General features: G+C 49.2%; 1 protein-coding gene across 8 annotated transcripts in view; it reads right to left on the reverse strand.

Annotated features, from left to right (window-relative positions):
* Positions 1-20,999, reverse strand: part of LOC118218690 (myosin-binding protein C, slow-type-like) — a 34,700-nt gene that overhangs the window by 10,595 nt on the left and 3,106 nt on the right. For 2 of the 8 annotated variants that reach the window (XM_035401292.1, XM_035401296.1), the window contains exons 2-17: positions 17,035-17,061; positions 15,327-15,386; positions 13,203-13,991; positions 12,217-12,273; positions 10,839-10,889; positions 9,684-9,725; positions 8,533-8,643; positions 7,881-8,029; positions 7,416-7,533; positions 7,255-7,306; positions 6,011-6,067; positions 3,739-3,905; positions 2,823-2,955; positions 1,937-1,945; positions 973-1,097; positions 696-801 (exon numbers count right to left, since the gene is read on the reverse strand). In XM_035401292.1, the coding sequence (XP_035257183.1) occupies positions 696-801; positions 973-1,097; positions 1,937-1,945; positions 2,823-2,955; positions 3,739-3,905; positions 6,011-6,067; positions 7,255-7,306; positions 7,416-7,533; positions 7,881-8,029; positions 8,533-8,643; positions 9,684-9,725; positions 10,839-10,889; positions 12,217-12,273; positions 13,203-13,991; positions 15,327-15,386; positions 17,035-17,061 (2,053 nt within the window). The remainder of the gene's footprint in view (positions 1-695; positions 802-972; positions 1,098-1,936; positions 1,946-2,822; positions 2,956-3,738; positions 3,906-6,010; positions 6,068-7,254; positions 7,307-7,415; positions 7,534-7,880; positions 8,030-8,532; positions 8,644-9,683; positions 9,726-10,838; positions 10,890-12,216; positions 12,274-13,202; positions 13,992-15,326; positions 15,387-17,034; positions 17,062-20,999) is intronic. The other 6 variants (XM_035401295.1, XM_035401294.1, XM_035401293.1 and 3 more) reach the window with 6 other exon arrangements.

A 20,999-nucleotide genomic window follows, 5' to 3' on the forward strand; every position in this document is an offset into this window, starting at 1 on the left:
AGAAACACAGCAACCACACCCTCAGAACCACACACAGAAACACAGCAACCACACCCTCAGAACCACACACACAAGAACACAGCAACCACACCCTCAGAACCACACAGACAAGAACACAGCAGCCACACCCTCAGAACCACACAGACAGAAACACAGCAACCACACCCTCAGAACCACACACAGAAACACAGCAACCACACCCTCAGAACCACACAGACAAGAACACAGCAGCCACACCCTCAGAACCACACAGACAGAAACACAGCAACCACACCCTCAGAACCACACACAGAAACACAGCAACCACACCCTCAGAACCACACAGACAGAAACACAGCAGCCACACCCTCAGAACCACACAGACAAGAACACAGCAACCACACCCTCAGAACCACACAGACAGAAACACAGCAACCACACCCTCAGAACCACACAGACAAGAACACAGCAACCACACCCTCAGAACCACGCAGACAGAAACACAGCAACCACACCCTCAGAACCGCACAGACAAGAACACAGCAACCACACCCTCAGAACCACACAGACAAGAACACAGCAACCACACCCTCAGAACCACACAGACAAGAACACAGCAACCACACCCTCAGAACCACACAGACAAGAACACAGCAACCACACCCTCAGAACCACGCAGACAGATGGGAACACAAGCCAAGAAGAGAAATACGTACCATTTCACTTGAGCTCCTGCTTCAGACACTTCACATTCCAACTCAATTCGCTCGTTCACTGTTGTAGAAACATCTGTCAACTCTTTGGTTACGGTCACCGGTAACTCTGCCAGGGAAAGACGGTGGCCTCATCAGGATGGAACAACAGAGAGCATGGCAATAGCATGGCCAATAGCACTGGATGGGAGGCGGCGCCTTCTACAAACGCCGCACTCCGATTGGTTGGGAGGCGGCACCTTCGGCAAACACCCCACTCTTATTGGCTAGGTGGCAGTACCTTTCACAAACAGCTCCGTTGAGCACTTCTCGTTTCCGGCGGAGACGGAATAGGCGGCATCGTCCGAACTGTTGCAGTTGTTGATGATCATGATCCTTTGGGTGCCCTTGTGCTCAAATATGTACCTGTGGAGGGAACCCGACAGTCAGGCCGCTGCATTGCCTCCGCCACCTCACATCAAGATCACGGCTAGACGGCGAGAATATAGGCAGCTTGCTGCACTGTCCCGCACTATGGCGGCTACTGTACGGAGTCCGCACAAGCTAAAATAAGCACTGAAACCCTACGCATGCGAGAGCTGGGTAGTATTTTAACTGGTGAAATTCTGATGAAGGTAAGTTAAGACTCAGAGGTCAGACTGATGAAATGAAAGACTTGGGATTAAACCTGATTCTGTCCTTGCGGTTTCAGAGCAGAACCTCACTAGTTTATCTCAGTCTTTGGTGTATTTCCGTACTAACTCGATCCAGACCCTCACCTGGATCCACCGCAATTGCTGCCGAGAATCCAGCACCTATCACACACCCTCCCCCCCCACACACACACACACACACGCACATACACACACACACACACACACACACACACACTCATAATGTCCATAGCAACATCCACCGCATGCATACAGTTTCTGAGGGCATATTCCAGAATCTGGGTGGCACATCTGCAGGGCTAATGCCCCAGTAACCCTAGTAACTGACCACAGAGGCGGGGCTTCAGCAATAGTAACCAAGTTACTGAGCATAGGGGTTTGGCTCCCGCTTCAGTAACTAGGTTACTGGCCAGGAGGCGGGGCCTCCATTCTCTGTAACTTTGTTATTGAGCACAGAGGATGAACATGCCCCTCCCCCCCAGAGAGTGCTGAAGGACCAGATTCCAGAAATATGCCCCCAAATGACCAACATTCTTGTACAGAGGAGGCGAGAACCAGTCCAGAAGTAGCAGCGTGGCCCGGTGGACTTACTTCCTTGAACTTGGGTTCGGCAGAGGAGCCGGAACAGGGAGGGCGTGGCACGGAGGGGGTGGAGGTTATGGCAGAGAGGACGAGTCACCATGGCAATGCATGACAGACATAGAGGATACAGGGACAGAGTGACATCATGCCTGGAGCAGACTGGAAGAGCCATTAGCCACATAGCAAACAACAAAAGAGATCAAACAGAGAGGACAGGGAATCCTGGGAAACGTATGCCACCAGAGATCAGGTAACGGAAAACTGCAATAACCTCCCAGATGGCTTTAACCTCCCCACAATGGCCCCGTAAAGGCACTGGTAACATGCAGGAAGCATGTTGCCCTGTAATAATACCACACTCTCAAAACAGATGTGTCAAAAAACAACAGATAACGTGTCCTTTTTTTTTAAACACACCTCCGTATCTAGTTAAGGACGACACATTTTGTGTTACCTTCAACAGTTTGTTGAAACGTCTCCCTTTGTAACATATCAATTGTATATTTGCAGTGACTTTGACACAAAAGCTGTTGAAAGTAAGACAGAAGTAGTAACCCAAAAGGTATGTTGGATGTTAACGCACCCTTTTTTGAGAGTGAAGCTACAGAGCTAGGTTAAATGCCTATAAGAGAGGTACCACCATTTTCCTGCTCACAGGATTAAGAACAACGATGAAAAACTCAACAAACTCAACAACAAAAAACACCAGATTCCCAGCAGAGGGGATCCAACCATAAATGAAAACCATTTTGACAGGAAGACCCCCCCACAAATGGGGACCCCCCTCGTCCCCAAAAAATGTTTTTCATCCATGACAAACTGGAGAGAGGAAACAGTAAAGTCAGTAAACGAAGAAACGATGTAGGACAGAAAAACGAAAGGGGGCGGGGCCTACTTGGGCGATGGCCGGATCTCCTGGCCGTTCTTGTACCACTTCAGCTCCACGGTGGGGTCGGCCAGGTCCACCACCATCCGGATCTTCCCGCCTTTGTCGGCCTGGTAGGCCGGATCCAACTTCTTGGCGAATGCTTCAAAAAACGAAACAAGAGGCGTTTACTGTATCGAGGTTCTTTGGAAGAGAAAATTCAGTACCCCCCCAGTTTACCTCACGTCCATGTCACTGCCATTGCAATTGTGTGACGTTTATTTCGAAAGTGGCAGGTGAAGGTCAGAGCTTCTTGTCGATTTGAGGTGTCCGGTTATGTGCCCGACCAAAACGGCAGCCGCGAGTGGCGGGGGATGCGTACAATGCTGTCCTGTGAGCAAATAGCAGCGAGCATTAACTGTCTTAACTACTGCTTGTATTTTTTCCATAGACTGCGTTGTTGCCGTTCTCGTTGTTAGTGTTAATCAGTTTAACCTTCAGGGTCCAAGTTGAACTATGCGGTTGTTCCCTGCACTTGGACCGGTGCTTCTCTCTAGGGGTTTCGTCATACTTGTTCCTGGTTATGGTTATTACACTTTGTTGTACGTCGCTCTGGATAAGAGCGTCTGCCAAATGCCTGTAATGTAATGTAATGTAATGAGTGGACCCCAGGTAGCGAGCGGCTCCGGGCCGGATCTGCGCCGACTCTGGGCCTGAGGGGGTCAGCCGGAACGGGCGCTGATCCGGCCGGGGCGTGGCTCGCTCCCTGGGGGAAATGTCTGTTTAAGCGTGTGAGGCGACATGGACGGGTCAGGTAACGGATGCCAGGAGTGGGGCTGGACTGTGCTGGATTTTTTACAAGGCGTGGAGTACAACCCGCATACTAAGCAAAGAAAAGCAAAAGAAAGCACGGACTGAAGTGTTTCGTTAAAAAACGCGTCGGCACCTTCACTCTTCTTCTCCACCTTCTTGGTCTTCTTCAGCCTCTTGAGCAGCCCCCTCAGGTCCGTGATGCCGTACTCGAAGGCGATCTTCTCGTAGTCGCAGGGCTTGGCGTGCTTCAGGATCTCCCAAACGTCCACCTGCGGGGCCTCCTCCTGGTGCTTCGGCTCCCTGGTGTGGGGTGGGGTGGGGTGTTAGGGCGGGGCGGTGTTGGAGAGGCGTTCGCGACGCATTCTGAGGAACCGGGCGGTTTTTTTTTCGTGTGAGCAGACTACGAATCTGTGACCGCCGTCATTTACGCCAATAGGCTGCACTTGAATCTGGCAGCCAGTGATTTTTCATCGTTTTTAATCTGTGCTGTGTGTCTTGTCTGACGCTGGTGTTTTTAAATGATCTGGTACTGGTCTCGAAAGTGAATCTGAGACTGGTATCTTTACTTGGGAGAGGATTCTACAGCTTCTCTGGGGGTTGGTTTTTTTATTTTTTTATAGGGAACTGTTTTCTGCAGCGGCTTTTGTTTCCAGGGGTTCCTCAGAACGTGTCGCACAGAGGGATGGGCGTAGTCTTTACTCTACCTGTCCTCTGGTTTGCTCACGTGACCGTACGGAGTGACATATCACACACTGCACCTAAACGGTCCCCTGTTCTGCAGTCACTATGGCGATGCCCACTTACAGTGTGGTAGCAATCAGGAGCAACAGGCAGTGTCAGTCCTACTACAGGAAACAGGAAGTGAAAATTTGTTGTGAAGAGTGTGACGCTAATGTAAATGAGCACTGACTTCATATTCAATGTTCTCTTCTGTAAAGAAAGTTTTTGCAATTTTGTGTCAACCAAGGTCAAAATATTACAGTTTGGTGGCACGTTTAGCAAAGAAAATGATAATGAAAACGTCTCTAAATACTATCAAGCATCTTAGACGAGAGCACGCGTCTTCCGTTTGAGTATTTGCCAGAGATCATGACAACACTTTTGTACTGTCATTCCTATGGCTGGCAGATTTATTGGATAGTCCAGTCACCTTAATCTCACAAATACATGTGGCACTAGGGCCTGGCTCTGAGGCAGTATGCACCGATCTGGTATGAGTCTGAGTGGCTCAGAGGGGCGTGGCCCTGCTCTCTCTCACCCCTGCTGAATGAAAATCGCCCATCCCTTGGCCTTCCGGGGGTTTTAACCCTTCGCGTCCCTCTCGCGCGCGGAAAACCACGGACCCGTGTACGCAGCCGGCGCTCGCCGTTCCCCCCCCGCGGCGTGGAAATTAGTCGTCCAGACGCAAGACAGTTAGTCGGCGGTGTGGAAATCGATCGATCGGAATCGCTCGGAGATTTCCCTACACTCCTTTCAGAAACGACTCTCGATGTCGGAACGCATCGAGGCAAGCAACCCGGAGAAAAATACGGGGTTGCTTGAACCAAGTGCATCAAAGAACACTCAGGCTAACAGACTGTGGTACAAGGGTTTACCTTCACAGCTACGACGACAGCGTAGCGGGTAGCACTATTTTACGACATCATTTATAAACTGTTTATTAATTGTCACTTAATGAAACGTTTATAAATGTTGCGTTTTAAATGAAGTGTTACCCGGCTGTAGGCCAACACTCTGATTTTGTTCACTTTCCTGTAGTTGCAGTGAGACTACAGGATTGTGCCACTTACCCTCGGTAAGGTCTAAGTGTTTTAAATACTCATTCACTTTACTAACCTGTTCATTCTGAATGCAAAAACAGAAGAGACAAGCGCAAATACAGGTGTCACTGCATGGAATCTAACTGCAAAAAAAACAGTTTGTCCTTCCCTTTGAATGCCAAGTGTGTCTTTTTATGTGTACACTATCAGTTTGAGATAAACAAAAAAATATTGAATAAGTAATGTCATCTGTTGGTCCTGTTGCTGCTGGCAAAAACAGACTGCTTTAACCCCCAATGTAGAAATGCAGAACTCTTAGCAAGGCTTAATGCACAAATACAATGACAATTAATTTCCTGTTCTCACTTAAGCACTGTAGATTTACGAACAGATTAAAACATATCGTTCTTTAATCTGAATGTACTGCAAAGATTCGCACACAATACCTCAATGTCAAGAACGTGTTCAAATTAACACACTAAATATCAGCAATTCAGAAGATTTTGGAAAAAAGAAACTCAATCACTAAAAAAAAAAAAAAAGAAAACTATGTCAAAAAGCAGCTGGAGGTCAAGCGGCCATTGGCAGTGGTGTGTAGAAGAGGTAAAAAGGCCTCCGTCCTCTAGGGGGCGCCGTTATTCTCACCTACGTTTGAGAAGACCACTAAAGTCAAGCTCGCCTGCGTCTTCTTGTCCTTCATTGCTGTTGTCAACAAGAAGAAATTCAAAGGTGTTAATGACACAGAAACTGAAACTGGGCTAACAATGCTACAAAAGCAACGCACAACTGAATGCAGTCGACACAGCATTAGGTCCAGACTGTCCACAGAACTAAATAGGTTCCTATGCAGTTCTGTGAGACTAATGCTTGATTGAGGCTTACAGAAACACCGTTTGCTTTGTTTCCTTGACAACAGGATGCAAACGAAAGGGTTTATGTAAGGGGCCAATCGAGAGCGATCCCAGCTCGCACGTGACGGTACGTTCCGACAACATTTCAGCAACACCGTAGGAATGTTCGAGCCCTGCCCCAGTGCTGCCGCCATGTTGTGAGAACATCACGCAGAAGCTGAGATGTTTCGCGTTGCTTTCAGACACATTGTTCGAAAGGAAGTTCCAAATGCAAGTGTTGGCCTTAGAAACATTCCAACACCATTTGCGTTGGTTGGGTTTGTTAATATCCCTTATGCAGCCAACTGCTGTAAATTTACACAGTATTTACACAGTTTTTCAGAACAACGTTAAGCTCAAACGTGATGTCACTGCTCTATCCAAACCATTAGCATGTGTGTCATGCATGACCATAGTAGACCTTTACAAGGAAATTTACGGCAGGTCATTTTCAGAAAATGTACACAGTAAAATGTCCACTGTTAAACTCTTACAGTGTACACATGGTTCAATTCCCCACTCACATGACCACATGTACTCTGTCAGAGTTGAATTAACACTGGGCATTTTACTGTGTACAGTATGAAGCCTTCCTACTCGCTCATTACAAATGGAGGCACTCAGCCTCATGAGATTTCCCTCAATAACATACCGTTTCATTGGACAAGACAACACCATAGAAATATACAAATACAAATGTATAAACATCTATACAAAAATATACATTTTGAGACAATTGACTTGAAATGAAATTATATATATTACAGATTATAACATACTCATGATGTAAATGGATTCTACCAGCCTTATTTTTAAAAAATAAAATAATCCTTCTGGTAGGCTTTCCATAATAAGACAAAAACATCCCACTAAACAAAACCACAAAAGCCCACATGATCCAAATCCGTAGAACGATGGCACAGTTTGCGTGGAAGGCAGGTTCTTGACTGCTTCCAGGAGCGGAAAGGATACAGGTTTCATTCGTGCGAGCCCTCTCACCTCCTCTTAAAAGCTGATCGGATATCCATGGCTGAAGAGGCATCTGCAGCCTCTGAAAGAGAGCATTGTGGGTGTTCATTACTTCCTGTCTCTGCCGGATGAAACGTCCTCGATTTCGTCGCTGCCCCCCCCCCCCCCCCCCAGAGCGAAGCCTTACACACCTTTGACCTCCAAATCGAAGGAGCAGCTGTCGAACTTGTCCTTGCAGGTGACCTCGCACCTGTAGTTCCCAGCGTAGTTTTCTTTGGCCTTGATGATGTGCATCTCGAAAGTGTGGATCTGCGGGCGATAAACGGAATTCAGTGGGACAGGAAGGGACCGGTATCTCAGTGGGACAGGAAGGGACATATTTTTCAGTCGGACAGGAAGGGACATATTTTTCAGTCGGACAGGAAGGGACATATTTTTCAGTCGGACAGGAAAGGGAACCGTTTACCCGCGGAACAGGAAGGGGCCCTATTTTCAGCGGAAGAGAAAGCGAACCATTTATCAACGGGGGCAGGGAGGAACTAGCGTAACTACTGTCAGATTGAATTCAAATTTAGAATACAGGTTTGTTTAAAAATGCGGGTTGTTTTTAGGCGATGAAGCATTTGAGTCTCGGGGGAGGCTGCGCGGGCCCTTGCCTTGGTCTGCCGGTCGAAGCTCTCCTTCAGCTGCAGGTGCTTGCCGGTCTTGCTGGCCAAGTCCATCCACTTCCCTTTGAACCACTTGATGGTGGGCTTCCTCAGCAGGTCCTTGGCCTCCACCTTCGCGACGAACGTGATGTCCCCCCCTAGTGGTCACAGCGTGTCAGCACCGCGACTCACTGACATACAATCGACCCCCCCCCCCCCCCCCCCCCACAGGCAAGCTAATTTCTGCATGAGCGACAGGTGTTTGACCCTTTTGAAAGAATACCTTGTACCCTGTAGCCATTTGGTATCTAGTTATGCAGTGTGTGGACATATGTTGGATAGTAATGGGTAAGGAACTGGTCTTGCAACCTGAATGTTGTAGGTTCGATTCCTGGTTTGGACACCGTCGTTGTACCTTCGAGTAAGGTACTCGACCTGCACTACTTCAGTATTTATAAGTGCTCTATAAATGGATGCTGTGTAAATGCTGTGTAAAAAGTTGTGTGCGCTGGATAAGAGCGTCTGCTAAATGCCTGTAATGTTAATGTCATGGAGCATGCAGTCGTGGGGGGGGGGGGGGGGGGGGGGGGCTGGTATCAGAGGGCTCTGTGAGCGCCCCCTCCCCCGCTCAGCGGGTAGCGCCACGCCCTGGAGCGCTCACCCACGGTGATGGAGCCGCCCTGGGGCTTCTCGATCAGGAGGGTGGAGAGCTCCGAGTTGTTCTGCTGCTTGTCGGCGTCCTCCGGAGGCTGGCCCTCTCCCAGGGACCACACTGCGTTTGCAACAGACACGCACGCCATGTGACCAGAGGAAAGCGCGCGCGCACGCACACGCATACGCATACCAAATACTACCCACCTGAGAAAAAACACACACACACACGCATACCAAATACTACCCACCTGAGAAAAAACACACACACACACACACCAAATACTACCCACCTGAGAAAAAAAACACACACACACACACATTCTCTCAGCTAGAACATACACACAGATGCAAGCACACACATAGACCCTATAGACCAAGCACATTTGCGCACATGAATTAAGCAATCCGTCGACATGAAAAGCATGGAACAATGCAAACGACACTGAGGCAACATCGGCGCCATCCTTCACGTCTATCAGAGCGATGTCATTTGAGAGGTAACATCCATTTTCGGTCAACTTTTTTTTGCACCTCGGGAAAGCGAAAGGTGCAAAACGTTTCCGTCTTTCAACGCGAGTCCTTTCAGGCCAGCTCTCTCTTCAGTGAGCCTTCCAGCCTGCCTCCATCCCTGAGTCCTCCGCAAAGCCTCTGCTTCCACAGGTCTTCCAGTCTTCCGCAAGTCTACCGCCTCTCTACCTCAGTGCAAGTCTTCTAAGCCACACCTCTCTACCTCAGTGCAAGTCTTCTAAGCCACACCTCTCTACCTCAGTGCAAGTCTTCTAAGCCACACCTCTCCATGTCCGTCTTTCAGGCCGACGGCTCCGAGGACACGGTTTGTGTGCCCACCATTTCAGTTCCCAGCTATTATTATTTTTATTATTATTATTATTATTATTATTATTATTATTATTATTATTATTATTCGAACTTTCGGTAACCTAAAATACCGCGGGCTAGCTCTCTTCTGACGCGACCCTGTTGTCGGCCCGTGATTCCCTTTCGCTCCGCGATCCGGGGCGGCCCCCGGGGGCGGCCCGCGGGCAGCCGAACCGACCGGTAGGAGTCGGCGGAGGACGAGGAGGAGAACACCCGTTCTCCCTGCTCGCGCCCGCGCCTCCCATCAGAGTTAGCGCCGTAGCGTAGCATTCACAGCATTACCTGAGTCCTTTCTTCCTTGGGCTGCGCGGGAGACACTATCATCTGAGCGGAGACAAAGACAAACGTACAGGACACGTTATGTTGCAGGAGGAAAGCACAAAGCGCAAGCCATCGCACGCAGGTCTGCACACGCACGCACGCACGCACGCACGCACACATCGCACGCACATGAGCACGTATGCACACGTACACGTATGCTCCCCCCATCCATGCAACGGGCACATGAAGCTTCCACAGTCTCTGAGCCAAAATTCGTACAATGAGGCCGATTTGCATTTTTGGAATATTAATACTAAAAGTGGTATTTTGAGCATTGCCATTGAGGCTAATTTGTATTTTTAGTCACCAATTGTGCTGCCTTTGAAGTGGCAAATTATTATGCTTTTTCCCATGATTTATTACAGTTTTTTCACTGTGGAACAATAACATGACAACAGATCAAAATATAAATACCAATATACTGTATCCACAACAGTGATACAGTCTGAAACCAGGTTACCTTGGAAGTTAATCTAACATATATGCTACAAACATGGTACAAACATATATGCATCACAAATAGTATATGCAATGGTACAAACATATACGCATCACAAGTAGTATGTGCAGTGGACATACATCTCACGTATGTAATGTATGTGTACACACGTACTACATGTGCTGTCTTGCATGCCCCTTTATATGACGTTGGTAGCATATAAAGGTCCTGTATAGTAGACCGACTACATGTTTATTTTTGACATTGTGCACAGACATGGAAAACACGAAACACATATGTAAGATTATCGCACATACGCGTACATGGCTTTGATTTGAAAGCTGATTAGAAAGCTTATTCTGGCAAGGAATGCAGAGGGGGGATACCCTCAGAGTAGCCCAGGAGTCTTCAGTAAACACCCTCCATTTGTCTGAATGCCCAATTAGCCTGTCCCATTGGTGAACTGTCCCGTGAAATTGGAAGGGGAAGAACGTGCACAGGAACCATCCCAACACTATGCAGGAGGACCTTAACCCGCAAACCCCCCGTAACAATGCACCGGCAACCGGCTTTTTTTTTTTTTTAGCGCGGCCTAGGACACTGATGCGGTTTCCGTGGCAACAGTGCCTGCGTGGAGGATGGGCCGGGACGAAGACGGATTGCCAAAAGCGACCAACCTGTCGGAAGCTGCGGCGATGAGGTTCTGGCAGCGTCATCGTCTGCGACATCTGCAACAAAGGCACGACGGACACAGAAGCTGAGCCGCCGCTCGCTCCATCGCCGGCGACAAAGTGGCGGCAGCAAGCAAGCGCGCGAGACGCGGCGTGCGAGGGATGGGGAAGCGTGACAAGGGGGACGCGACGCGCGCGGCGGGGAGCGCGCGCGAGCACACGGACAGACGCGACACAGAGGTGCCCGTGTGGCGGCGGTGGATGGTGGATGCGGTGTGTGAGATGGACCAGCCGGGTGACGTCACAGATGACACGGCAGATGACATCACAGATGACACGGCAGATGACATCACGGGGTTCACACGGGGAAAGCACAATGTTCCCTCTGCTGGCACGGGAGCCACTGCCCTCTGCCCCCCAGGGAGCAGAGAAAGTGCAATGTTATCAGCCTCAACCCTTTCAGGTGTACTGGTCATGGTCACATGACATGTGATTACAATGTTCTTAACTGAACATTCTAATGCTGATGTCACAATCGCTACTGGTAATTGGAATCAGCAGTGTTCTAGAACACTGACTTAGAATTTAGAAGAAAAAAAAAACATTCTAAAAAAATCTACTCTTCAAAGGGTTCATGGAGGATAACATTCCAGGCTTTGGTCAATTCCATTTCAATTCAATTCAATCAATTCAATTAATGGAATCACAAGTGCCCATAATGATCTATGGCCATTTTTAATTTCCTAAATTGATTCAATTTAAATGGAATTGATTGGAACTCACATTGTATTATCTGTGAATACTGTCTGTGTAACATCAGGTGGCGAGGTAATCTCAGTTCTGCTAAAGACTGACGTCTTTCAGTCAAATTAAAGACTGATATCTCAGTACTGCTAAAGATTGCTATCTCAGCCCTGCAAAATGTTGATATCTCAGTACCGCTAAAGATTGCTATCTCAGCCCTGCAAAAGACTGATATATCAGTACTGCTAAAGATTGCTATCTCAGCCCTGCAAAAGGTTGATATCTCAGTACTGCTAAAGGTTGATATCCCAGTTCTGCTAAAGACTGATATCTCAGTACTGCTAAAGGTTGATATCCCAGTTCTGCTGAAGACTGATGTATCAGTTCTGTTTATGAGGTAATATCAGTCCTGCTATAAAGTGATTTCAAAGTACTGCTCAAGATTTATATCTCCCCCTTGCTAAAGGGGGATATGATGACTGCAAATGTGTGATATCTCAGGTGACTGGGGTCTTCCAAGCATAGAAGCACCCCTCTACTCCTACTGATAAGTGGCTAATTACAGTCTATTTGCTCCACACAGAGGGGTAGCGGACAAGTACACGGACACACACACACACACACACACACACACACACACCTTGAGACGGGGTAACCACAATAACTGGTTCCACCTCCACCTTCACCGGGGGCTGCTCTGTTTGGGACAAGGCTTGCTTGTACATTACAAAGACCACACACACTTTTTTTCAGCCACTGCCAAAGACACACGTACCCACAGGAAGTTCGCTCTCACGCATGGAGTTCCTGCACACACAGTTCCTGTTCGGCCACAGTCGCTTGTGAGCGTTGGGGTACTCATCTCACTCATTCCATTATCTTTCATTTTCACCCAGAGTGGAAGGAGCAATTACATTTAGGAGAACGACTCCAAATGATCACAATGGTCAACCCGTTAGCTATGTGATAATTTTTAAAACACACACACACATTGAAATACAAAAATAAAGAATAAAAACACATTCCAATATAACATGGAGTGCATTTCATGTGACTGCTGTGCTGCTCTACTTGCAGACTTACCCCAGGGAACCTGCTGCAAGTGGACAGATATGAATGAGGTCATGTTATCATAGTGTCTGTTTGCAGGTGCGGGGCATATATTTCAAAAGCGTTGACATGCGAGAGTGTGAGGTTACACCGGCTATATTCAGAAGGTCAAACATAAGCTGACGCAGGGGCTGTGGAAGAAAAGTCAAAAGTGACAGAATTATTATACCAGGAAAAAAGCGAGGTTTTAATTTAGTCACGTTGTCAGTCGGGAGGGACCTCCTTCGTCTGAGCGTTTTTTCTGGATGTTGTGGTGGGGTAGTGCTTAATGGCGGGGTCAGTGTCAAAAGAGTAGGCCGGCGGGCAACCGGAGGGGGGTCACCGATGTGCAACGAATCGTGCAGGTAAATCTTATCCGTAAAGCCGTAAAGTCTCACAAGATAGGGAGCTCCGCAATTGGTTTTTAAGTGGACGAACTTTGAACTTAACTTGTTGAAGGTGAATAGAACGCATGCAAAAATAAATAAACAAATGAATATTTTTACAGCCACACCTTTGCGGTTGGGATTTGCTTACCAGCGTCAGTGGGTTTGCTCGGGGTCAGTTCAGCATCTACAGGAAGCTTCTGCTCAACATCTGCAGGCGCTGATTCAGCAGCCACAGGGGCTGGTTCAGCATCTACAGGGGCTGGTTCAGCAGCTACAGGGGCCTGCTCAGCATCTACAGGAAGCTTCTGCTCAGCAGCTACGGGAAGCTTCTGCTTTGTGTCATCTACAGGCACCTTCTTTTTAGTAGCTACAGGAAGCTTCTGCTTAGTATCTACGGTCACTTTCTTTTTAGTAGCTACAGGAAGCTTCTTTTTAGCGGCGAAAGGAAGTTTCTTCTTAGCATCTGCAGGGGCTGGTTCAGCAGCTACAGGGGCTGGTTCTGGAGCTACAGGAGCTGGTTTTGCAGCTACAGGGGCTGGTTCTGGAGCTACAGGAGCTGGTTCTGCCGCTACAGGGGCTGGTTCTGGAGCTACAGAGGCTGGTTCTGCAGCTACAGGGGCTGGTTCTGCAGCTACAGGGGCTGGTTCTGGAGCTACAGGAGCTGGTTCTGCCGCTACAGGGGCTGGTTCTGGAGCTACAGGGGCTGGTTCTGGAGCTACAGGGGCTGGTTCTGCAGCTACAGGAGCTGGTTCAGCATCTACAGGGGCTTCCCCATTAGCTACAGGGCCCTGTTCAGCATCTACAGGGGCTTCCCCATTAGCTACAGGTGCTTGCTCAGCATCTACAGGGGCTTCCCCATTAGCTACAGGTGCTTGCTCAGCATCTACAGGAGCCTTCAGCTCAGCGTCCACAGGTTCCGTCTTAGCATCCGCAGGTTCTGTTGAGCAAGCATTAAGACCTAGGCTAAAGCAAAGCAGGCCTCGGACACAGCTGCGCAGAGCCGTCATGCTGCCGGACAGACAGACACGGTATTAGTGAAGCGCAGCGAGGACCGTGGGAATGAGTACCAGTTTTTCATCCCAGCAGGCACTGCAGGACACCGGGACCAGCTCAGGGAGGGGATTACACAGCATGCGACTGATCCCTGAGAGAGAACGTCTTTCTCATTGGTCCTTTTTCTTGTCCATCACTTGTAGTGACCAGTTTTTTCAGCATGTCTGCAGGCAAATCTAGTGAGCAGGGTAATAGAATGGCACTTATTTATGCTTGCACCAGACCTGGGTAAAAATACATATTTGTTTTGGATTCAAATACTTTTCTACGCTATCTGATCTTGTCCGGTGTATTGGAACCAATGAAATACTCTCAAAAAGTGAAAACCCCGCCTTCTGGTCATATTGGCAGGCTTAATCACACCAAGCAAGATCAACAGCACAGAAAAGTATTTGAATCCAAAACAAATACGTATTTGACCCAGGTCTGCCTTGCACCAAGCTTGCCAACCCCTCACTAAATGTCAATTCTCAACTGTCAGTTGGGGGTTGCATGACTACACTGACATAGCTCACATTACCTTGGTAGCTATATATAGCTAAGTTTCAAGGGAACATGCTACAGCTATCTACTTAAGGCTGGCTAGTTAGCCAATAATGCTAACTAGCTGGCAAGTAAGGCAGTCAGCTAACTAATAAAAGCAAGTGTCAGGTGTACTTGGCATTCTGGCCTCAACTGAATGGATCAAATTTTATTTCTCAGCTGAACATAGGCATTTTAAACCTGAGAAAAATATCAGACCAAGTGGAAAGCTAGCTACAGAGCAACTTGTAAATGGGTAAGTAGCTGACTAGCTATGTCAGTGCAGTCAGTATGCCTACTATGGTTGGCTAGCTTGTGTTAGCTATGAAGCTGGGTTTTGTAAATTAGATGACAGCCGATCTTTTGCGCATTGCGTTTAAGTTCTTTCATAATTTGTCTCTTTAATTTACTAACGCAATGCAGGTTTGGCTCATAATCCTTTACTTTGTCTTTGACTTCTTCATTGTATGCTAAATGGTTAGTTTTAGTGGCCAGGTGTCCACACTTTCATCAATTTGATCTGCGCCCCCCCCCCCCTCCGAATAACATTGGAAAAAAAGTACCAAGTGTCGACAACCTCACACAAGTCATGGATTGTACAGCAAATTTGTAAATAGGGGATGGGTAAGGGAGGAACAGTGTCTGGCACGGTAAGAGGACAAAATAGGTGCAGACACGACAGAGCATGCTCACTCACCTTGATTCGCAGTCTCGGGGGGCGGAGCCTGATTAGCCTCAGGGGGCGGGGCATGATTCTCTGAGCACACAACAAAACAGTGACATCACGAGCGCTGCTTTTCCCATAACGGCCACAGCAACAGGAAGCCGGCGCGCCCACAACCGCAAGTACGCAGGGGGACAAGAGCGCCTGTGGCTTTACTGAGAAACAGACGCGCTGCACAAAACCCACATTCTGACGCACTGCAAAGGAAGAGTCAAACGAGAGGATGAGCAGATGGCCGCAAGTGCGCACACGCACACACACACACACGCACGCACGCACACAGCTGAACCACTGCGAAAACACCCACCGGACGCACCCAGCTCGCAAACACAGACCCAGGGGCCCGCTGGAACTCGATAAATCACCCTTCGACGGACGAAATGCTAACGGTACATATCGCTACCCGCTGGAGCTTCTGCTACGGCTGTGCTCCGTCGCTTCAGCAGGGCGCACACTAGGACGCTAGCACACTAGCACGCGTGTCCGCCCAAATGCACCCCTCCCCTCCATAATGCACCCCGAAATCTACCAGCTGCTCTGGGGGTCGGTCAATTTCCTCTAACGACCACAGCCACTCTGATTGTTGGTCCATTCAGCGGCGATGAACCACAGGGTGTCTGTCGGTGCACGTGTTGCCCAGGAGCAAGGAGCCCCAATATTCGGCATAATTTAACGTCTTGGTGCACCAACCTTATGCCCACGTGCCGTACATAACGCCTCCAAGTAAAATTCGGGTCACTGTAACAGACAGTCTGTCTATAGGAGGGGGTAAAAATGGCAGCGTATACAGCATGTAACTTTATTCTGTACACCGACCCCGAGGTCAGTGGTAGAAAAACACCGGGCACTAAATCGCAGCTCGTATTCTGTCCACAAGGTCAGAGAATAAACAGCTCCCCTCCCCTCTTTTACTACCCGCCCCGGGGCAGCAGAACCTGTTCAGAGCAGGCAGCTGGCGTCTAGAATCTTCCAGAAAATACTGCAGCGTCGGTGACCACCCCCCCCCCCCCCCTACTCCCACACTCATCTTTACTTTAATGTTTCGCTCACCTAATTTAGCTCCAGCGTCTCCCACACATTCACTCTCCTCGTCTTCCCGCTTCTCACTCTCCACTCGTCTCAAACTCCCAAAATCGGACTGATTTCAGTTCCGGTGTCTTAAAACGTTCCTTTCTCTCTCATAAGACACCGTATCAGGGGTGACCAATCTTATCTAAAAAGGGCCGATGTGGGTGCAGGATTTCGTCTTAGCCCGGCTTCAAGGCACCTGATCCGATTCGAAGACCACGATTAGTAAATTATTTGAATCGGGTGTCATAGTGCGGGGCTAAAGCAAAAACCTGCACCCACACCGGCCCTTTTCGAATAAGACTGGACGCCCATGCACTGTTTTGAATGCAGAAGACACAAAACTTTAATTAAAAATTTGAAGGTTCCCCTCGCGGGACGCAGAGAACTTTCGCCGGAACATGACACCGACGGAAAACGTTCAGTAAACCCGTGTGAAACAGACGCTCGGCTTCTTGTAAAACGGTTGGTAATCTGCAGGAATTTTAACGGTTGTCTGAAGGGTGAAAGTGCTGACCCTGGTGGGGGGGGGGCACCAATTGGCCCGTGTTGTGACCCTCAGGTGCCCCCCCCCCCCCTCAGTGAGACACGCACAAACAGAGAGGCATCTTACCTTCCGGCGGGCCGTTGGCCACCTCATCTGGAAAAGAGAGGGAGAGAGAGAGAGACGGGTTAATGCACACCCGCAAAAAAAAAAAAAAAACGGTTTGTCTCGGCAACTGAAATCCACACGTCTCCGTGTGTCCTCAGTCTTACTGTTAGTAATGGAAGTTTAAGTCTGTTTTAGCTGCTTTTTTTCCCCCCCAAAGCATTCAGGCATGTGGCACCAGACAACAGGGTCGCACCACGTGACGTTCTCACTGAAGTTAGCGACCTTAGCAGCTAGCTTAAGGGGGGTTCCAGGCTTTTAGGCTTTCACCCCTCATGGTAAAACCATCGGCGCTTTGTTTTTACACGTTTGCATTAACAAACTCGTACATCTGTAAAAAAGATTCAATTTGACGAAAGTTTAAATGAGGGGTAACATCCATGTATTAATTTCCTCTTGGGAACGGCATCACGCTATCAAGAGTCCATTTTATGCCAGCGGTGCGTTAGCATTTCGTTTGGATCGCAGGCAGAACTATCAAGTTCACTGCAAGCACTACCCACCCCCCACCCCCACCCCCACCCCCCCACTCCCACCCCCCCCCCACCCCCAGTGTTCTTATTGAGGGTGGGGGGGTTGTGGGGGAGAACATGTGAGACTGCGACAGCATTTGCCTCAAATGTCCTTGCCATGTTTTCTAGCCCCCTTCCCCCTCTTCCCCCCCCCCCCCCCCCCACCCCCCCCCACCCCCCCCCACCCCCCCGGCCGTTGGCACTGTCCTCTGTGAATTCTACCGGGATGCCAGCGTGCCAGGTGCCAGCCATGGCACGCTCTTTGTTTTCCCCACCCCAAGGGAAAATGCCATACTTTATACTCTTGCTATTCCTGGGCTAAATCGAACCCCCCCCCCCCCCCCCCCCCGGTGAGGTTTCTCAGTAAGATGGCTCCCGCGCACTTTTTTACAGGCCCCCCCCTTGTTGTATGAGACACCCCGTCCCGTTCGTGCCGGTACACACTGTAGCGCTTACAGTGCCTTTACAACGCCGCGGATTAGCGACGCGCGTCGTACGCCGCCGGCATTGTTTTCGTCTCGTTTTTGGATCGACCTCGCCGCTGACCTTGATACGAGACTCCTCTTTTTAGGACCGCTCGTTTTTGCTCTCGTTCTGATTGGCCGCGGCCCCCCCCCCGAACCTCGCCAAACTAAAACCAAAGCCTGTTTTCGACTCTTCGGAACGAGGAGCCCTGACTTTTTCTTTTTTTCTTTTTTTTTTTTCCACCCCGCACAAATCTCCCGTAAACTCACATAATCAGAGACGAGACAGAAGGTCTTTGCCTTTCATTTTACTTCATTGAAGGAGCAGGGCTAAAAGGGGGGGGGGAGTGAAAGCAACGGGCTTTAGACCAAAGCGTTTTTTGCATTACTGCAAATTATCGTGTTAATTGGATGGTTTAGACCGGCGGTGCACAAACTCAGTCCCGTAGTTTTTTGTTCCAACCGCAATCCCAGAATTTAACAGGCTGTTCATTTTTTCTTTTTTTAAAATCTCGTCATGTTCTGGGGGGTTATTTACGCTCTGAAGCCGCATTATGACGTATTTTAAAAGCTGTGCCATATTGGAAAGGGTTACCGGAAGAGAGGCACGTTTTTTTAACTGATGAAATTAAAGACTGAGGCGAATCAACAGGCTCCTAACTGGTGAAAATGTGGCCACAGAAACCTACAGTTTGGCAGATGACGAAGGACTTCAAAGAAAAAGCAAACGATAACGAGCCAAACATGCGCTGTGTTGACAAGTTTAAGGGAAAATAAAATGTAAAAAGAATTTAAACACGTGCTCAATGACTTTAATTGAGCGAGACGCAAGAGATTGGTCGTGACAAAGTCTAGCCCGCACAGGGGTCCCCCTGGGCCGAGTTTGAGAGCCACCGCTTTAGACTAAATAATTGTGACATTTTAACTAATGACGTTCAAAAGAGCTTCGGGAATGACTGACATTAACACAGCAGAAACATCCACATTTTTTTCAGAGATATAAGATATTCTGTTCATAAACAGAATGACATGACGATCTATGACAGAATGGATTAACTAAATGATAAGGCTTCAGACTCAAATACTTTGGACACAGCTCTCTTTAATCATACCTGTTGGTCCAAGCTTACACCCTGATATTATTCATATTTTCACTTTTAGCCTTTTTTTCGATTTTATATAACTTGCTGGAAAAGTTGCAGCTTCTTATCAAATGTTAAAAAAACACTTTTTGTAAACAGACAAAGGAAAGCAAACCCCCAGTATGTGAATTGTCACATTTTGGGATTTCCTAAAACATAACAGTCAGTTTTCTTGACGGATTTAAAGTATTAAATGTGCGTATTTTCATTGTTTTTACGGGTATATTCAAGCTATTCAATAATAGCAGGCATTTTGGATTGAGCACTTATTTCGTTTCCGTCCTATCAGCGATAAGCAAAAGACCAGCGATCAGCAGACGCTAACACTGAGGTTAGCGACGAAGAACAGCCTATTCTTTGGCGCGCGCAGGGTGTGATGGAGGTCACATGTGCGCTGGGGACCGGCGTATTGTTTTTCGGCTGGCCCCTGGCGCTGAGAGACGAGCTCATTCAGGTCGTACCCCCCCCCCCCCCAACACCCCCCCAACCCCACTCCCCCCCGCCTCATTAGCTTAATATAGACCCTCCTCGTCCGCGCTCCCGCCGATTTTGGGAACGACCCATCAAAGCCGGGACTGGCCCCTCGCGCGGGGGGGGGGGGAGGCGAAGGGTCGCGGGGGGGGGGGGGGGGGGGTGAAGGGGGGGGGGTGTGCTGGAATCCCGGAGTTGTTAATCCCACGGACGATTTATGGGCCTGGGAGAACGGGACGGACAGATGATCATGTCGCCGCCTCCGCCGGGTGGGGGGGGGGGGCAGCGCTGACAGACGGCAACTGTAAATACGCGGAGGTGAAGACGCGGGCCTCCCCCCGCCCCCCATCACCCCCCCACATCCCACCCTGCAATCGACACCCCTGGAGAAAGGCAAGGGTCACGGGGGTTTTGACTGCCGAGTCCTCTGTCCCGTGGCCTCTGCTGCTGGGTGTCGATGATGGATCTCCGATAAACATAGACGAAGATGTCTCCCCCCCCACCCCCTAACCCCCATCAAACCTCAGAAGTATTCAACCAATACTGCTCTCCACTCCGCTCAGCTCCGACACGTGTTTACTGTGGAGGAGTTGACCTTAATTCTGGAAGAATTTGTATTTCGGATTTTCACGCTGTGAACGGCATTTACGAGCTTCGGGGTGGTGTTTGCGTGTGTGTGTGTGTGTGTGTATATGTGTGTGTGTGCCTGCGTGTGTGTGTGTGTGTATATGTGTGTGTGCGTGTGTGTATGTGTGCGTGTGTGTGTGTGTGTGTGTGTGTGTATGTGTGTGCGTGCGTGTGTGTATATGTACGTGCGTGCGTGTGTGTGTATGTGTGTGTGTGCGTGTGTGTATGTGTACGTGCATGCATGTTCATGTGTGTGTGTGTGTGTGTGTGTGTGTGTGGAGGGGCTGCAACTAAAACGACTACAAAATGGAGGCTGTAATCTAACATACCATCAATATCTGCAATGTTGCAGAAGCGCGACGGCAATACGGCAACTGCTCCAACGCGACAGGCCTGGCCTTGGGCTGCCCTGCCCGGGAGCGCCCCGAAACTCGAGCGCGGAGGAACCACGCCGCGAGGCGAAACGTACACCGTCCCGTCGGAGCGAGAGGCGGTTTAAATCAAGGCCCTCGTCGAAAGCCGCCTTGCGCCTCGCGGCTCGCGTAGGAAGCGACCTCTTGCCGCTTTTCGGGTTTCGCCTTCGCCGTCCCCCGCCCCAGACGCTTTTCTATCCGCCCCCCGACCCCCCCAAAAGGGACCGCGCTGGCGTTATTATGTCACTGAGATGTCGCGCTGGTTCAGCTGTTAGCGACCGTATCTGATGTCACGCGTCG

Source organism: Anguilla anguilla, chromosome 19, assembly GCF_013347855.1.
Source record: "Anguilla anguilla isolate fAngAng1 chromosome 19, fAngAng1.pri, whole genome shotgun sequence".
NCBI lineage: Eukaryota > Metazoa > Chordata > Actinopteri > Anguilliformes > Anguillidae > Anguilla > Anguilla anguilla.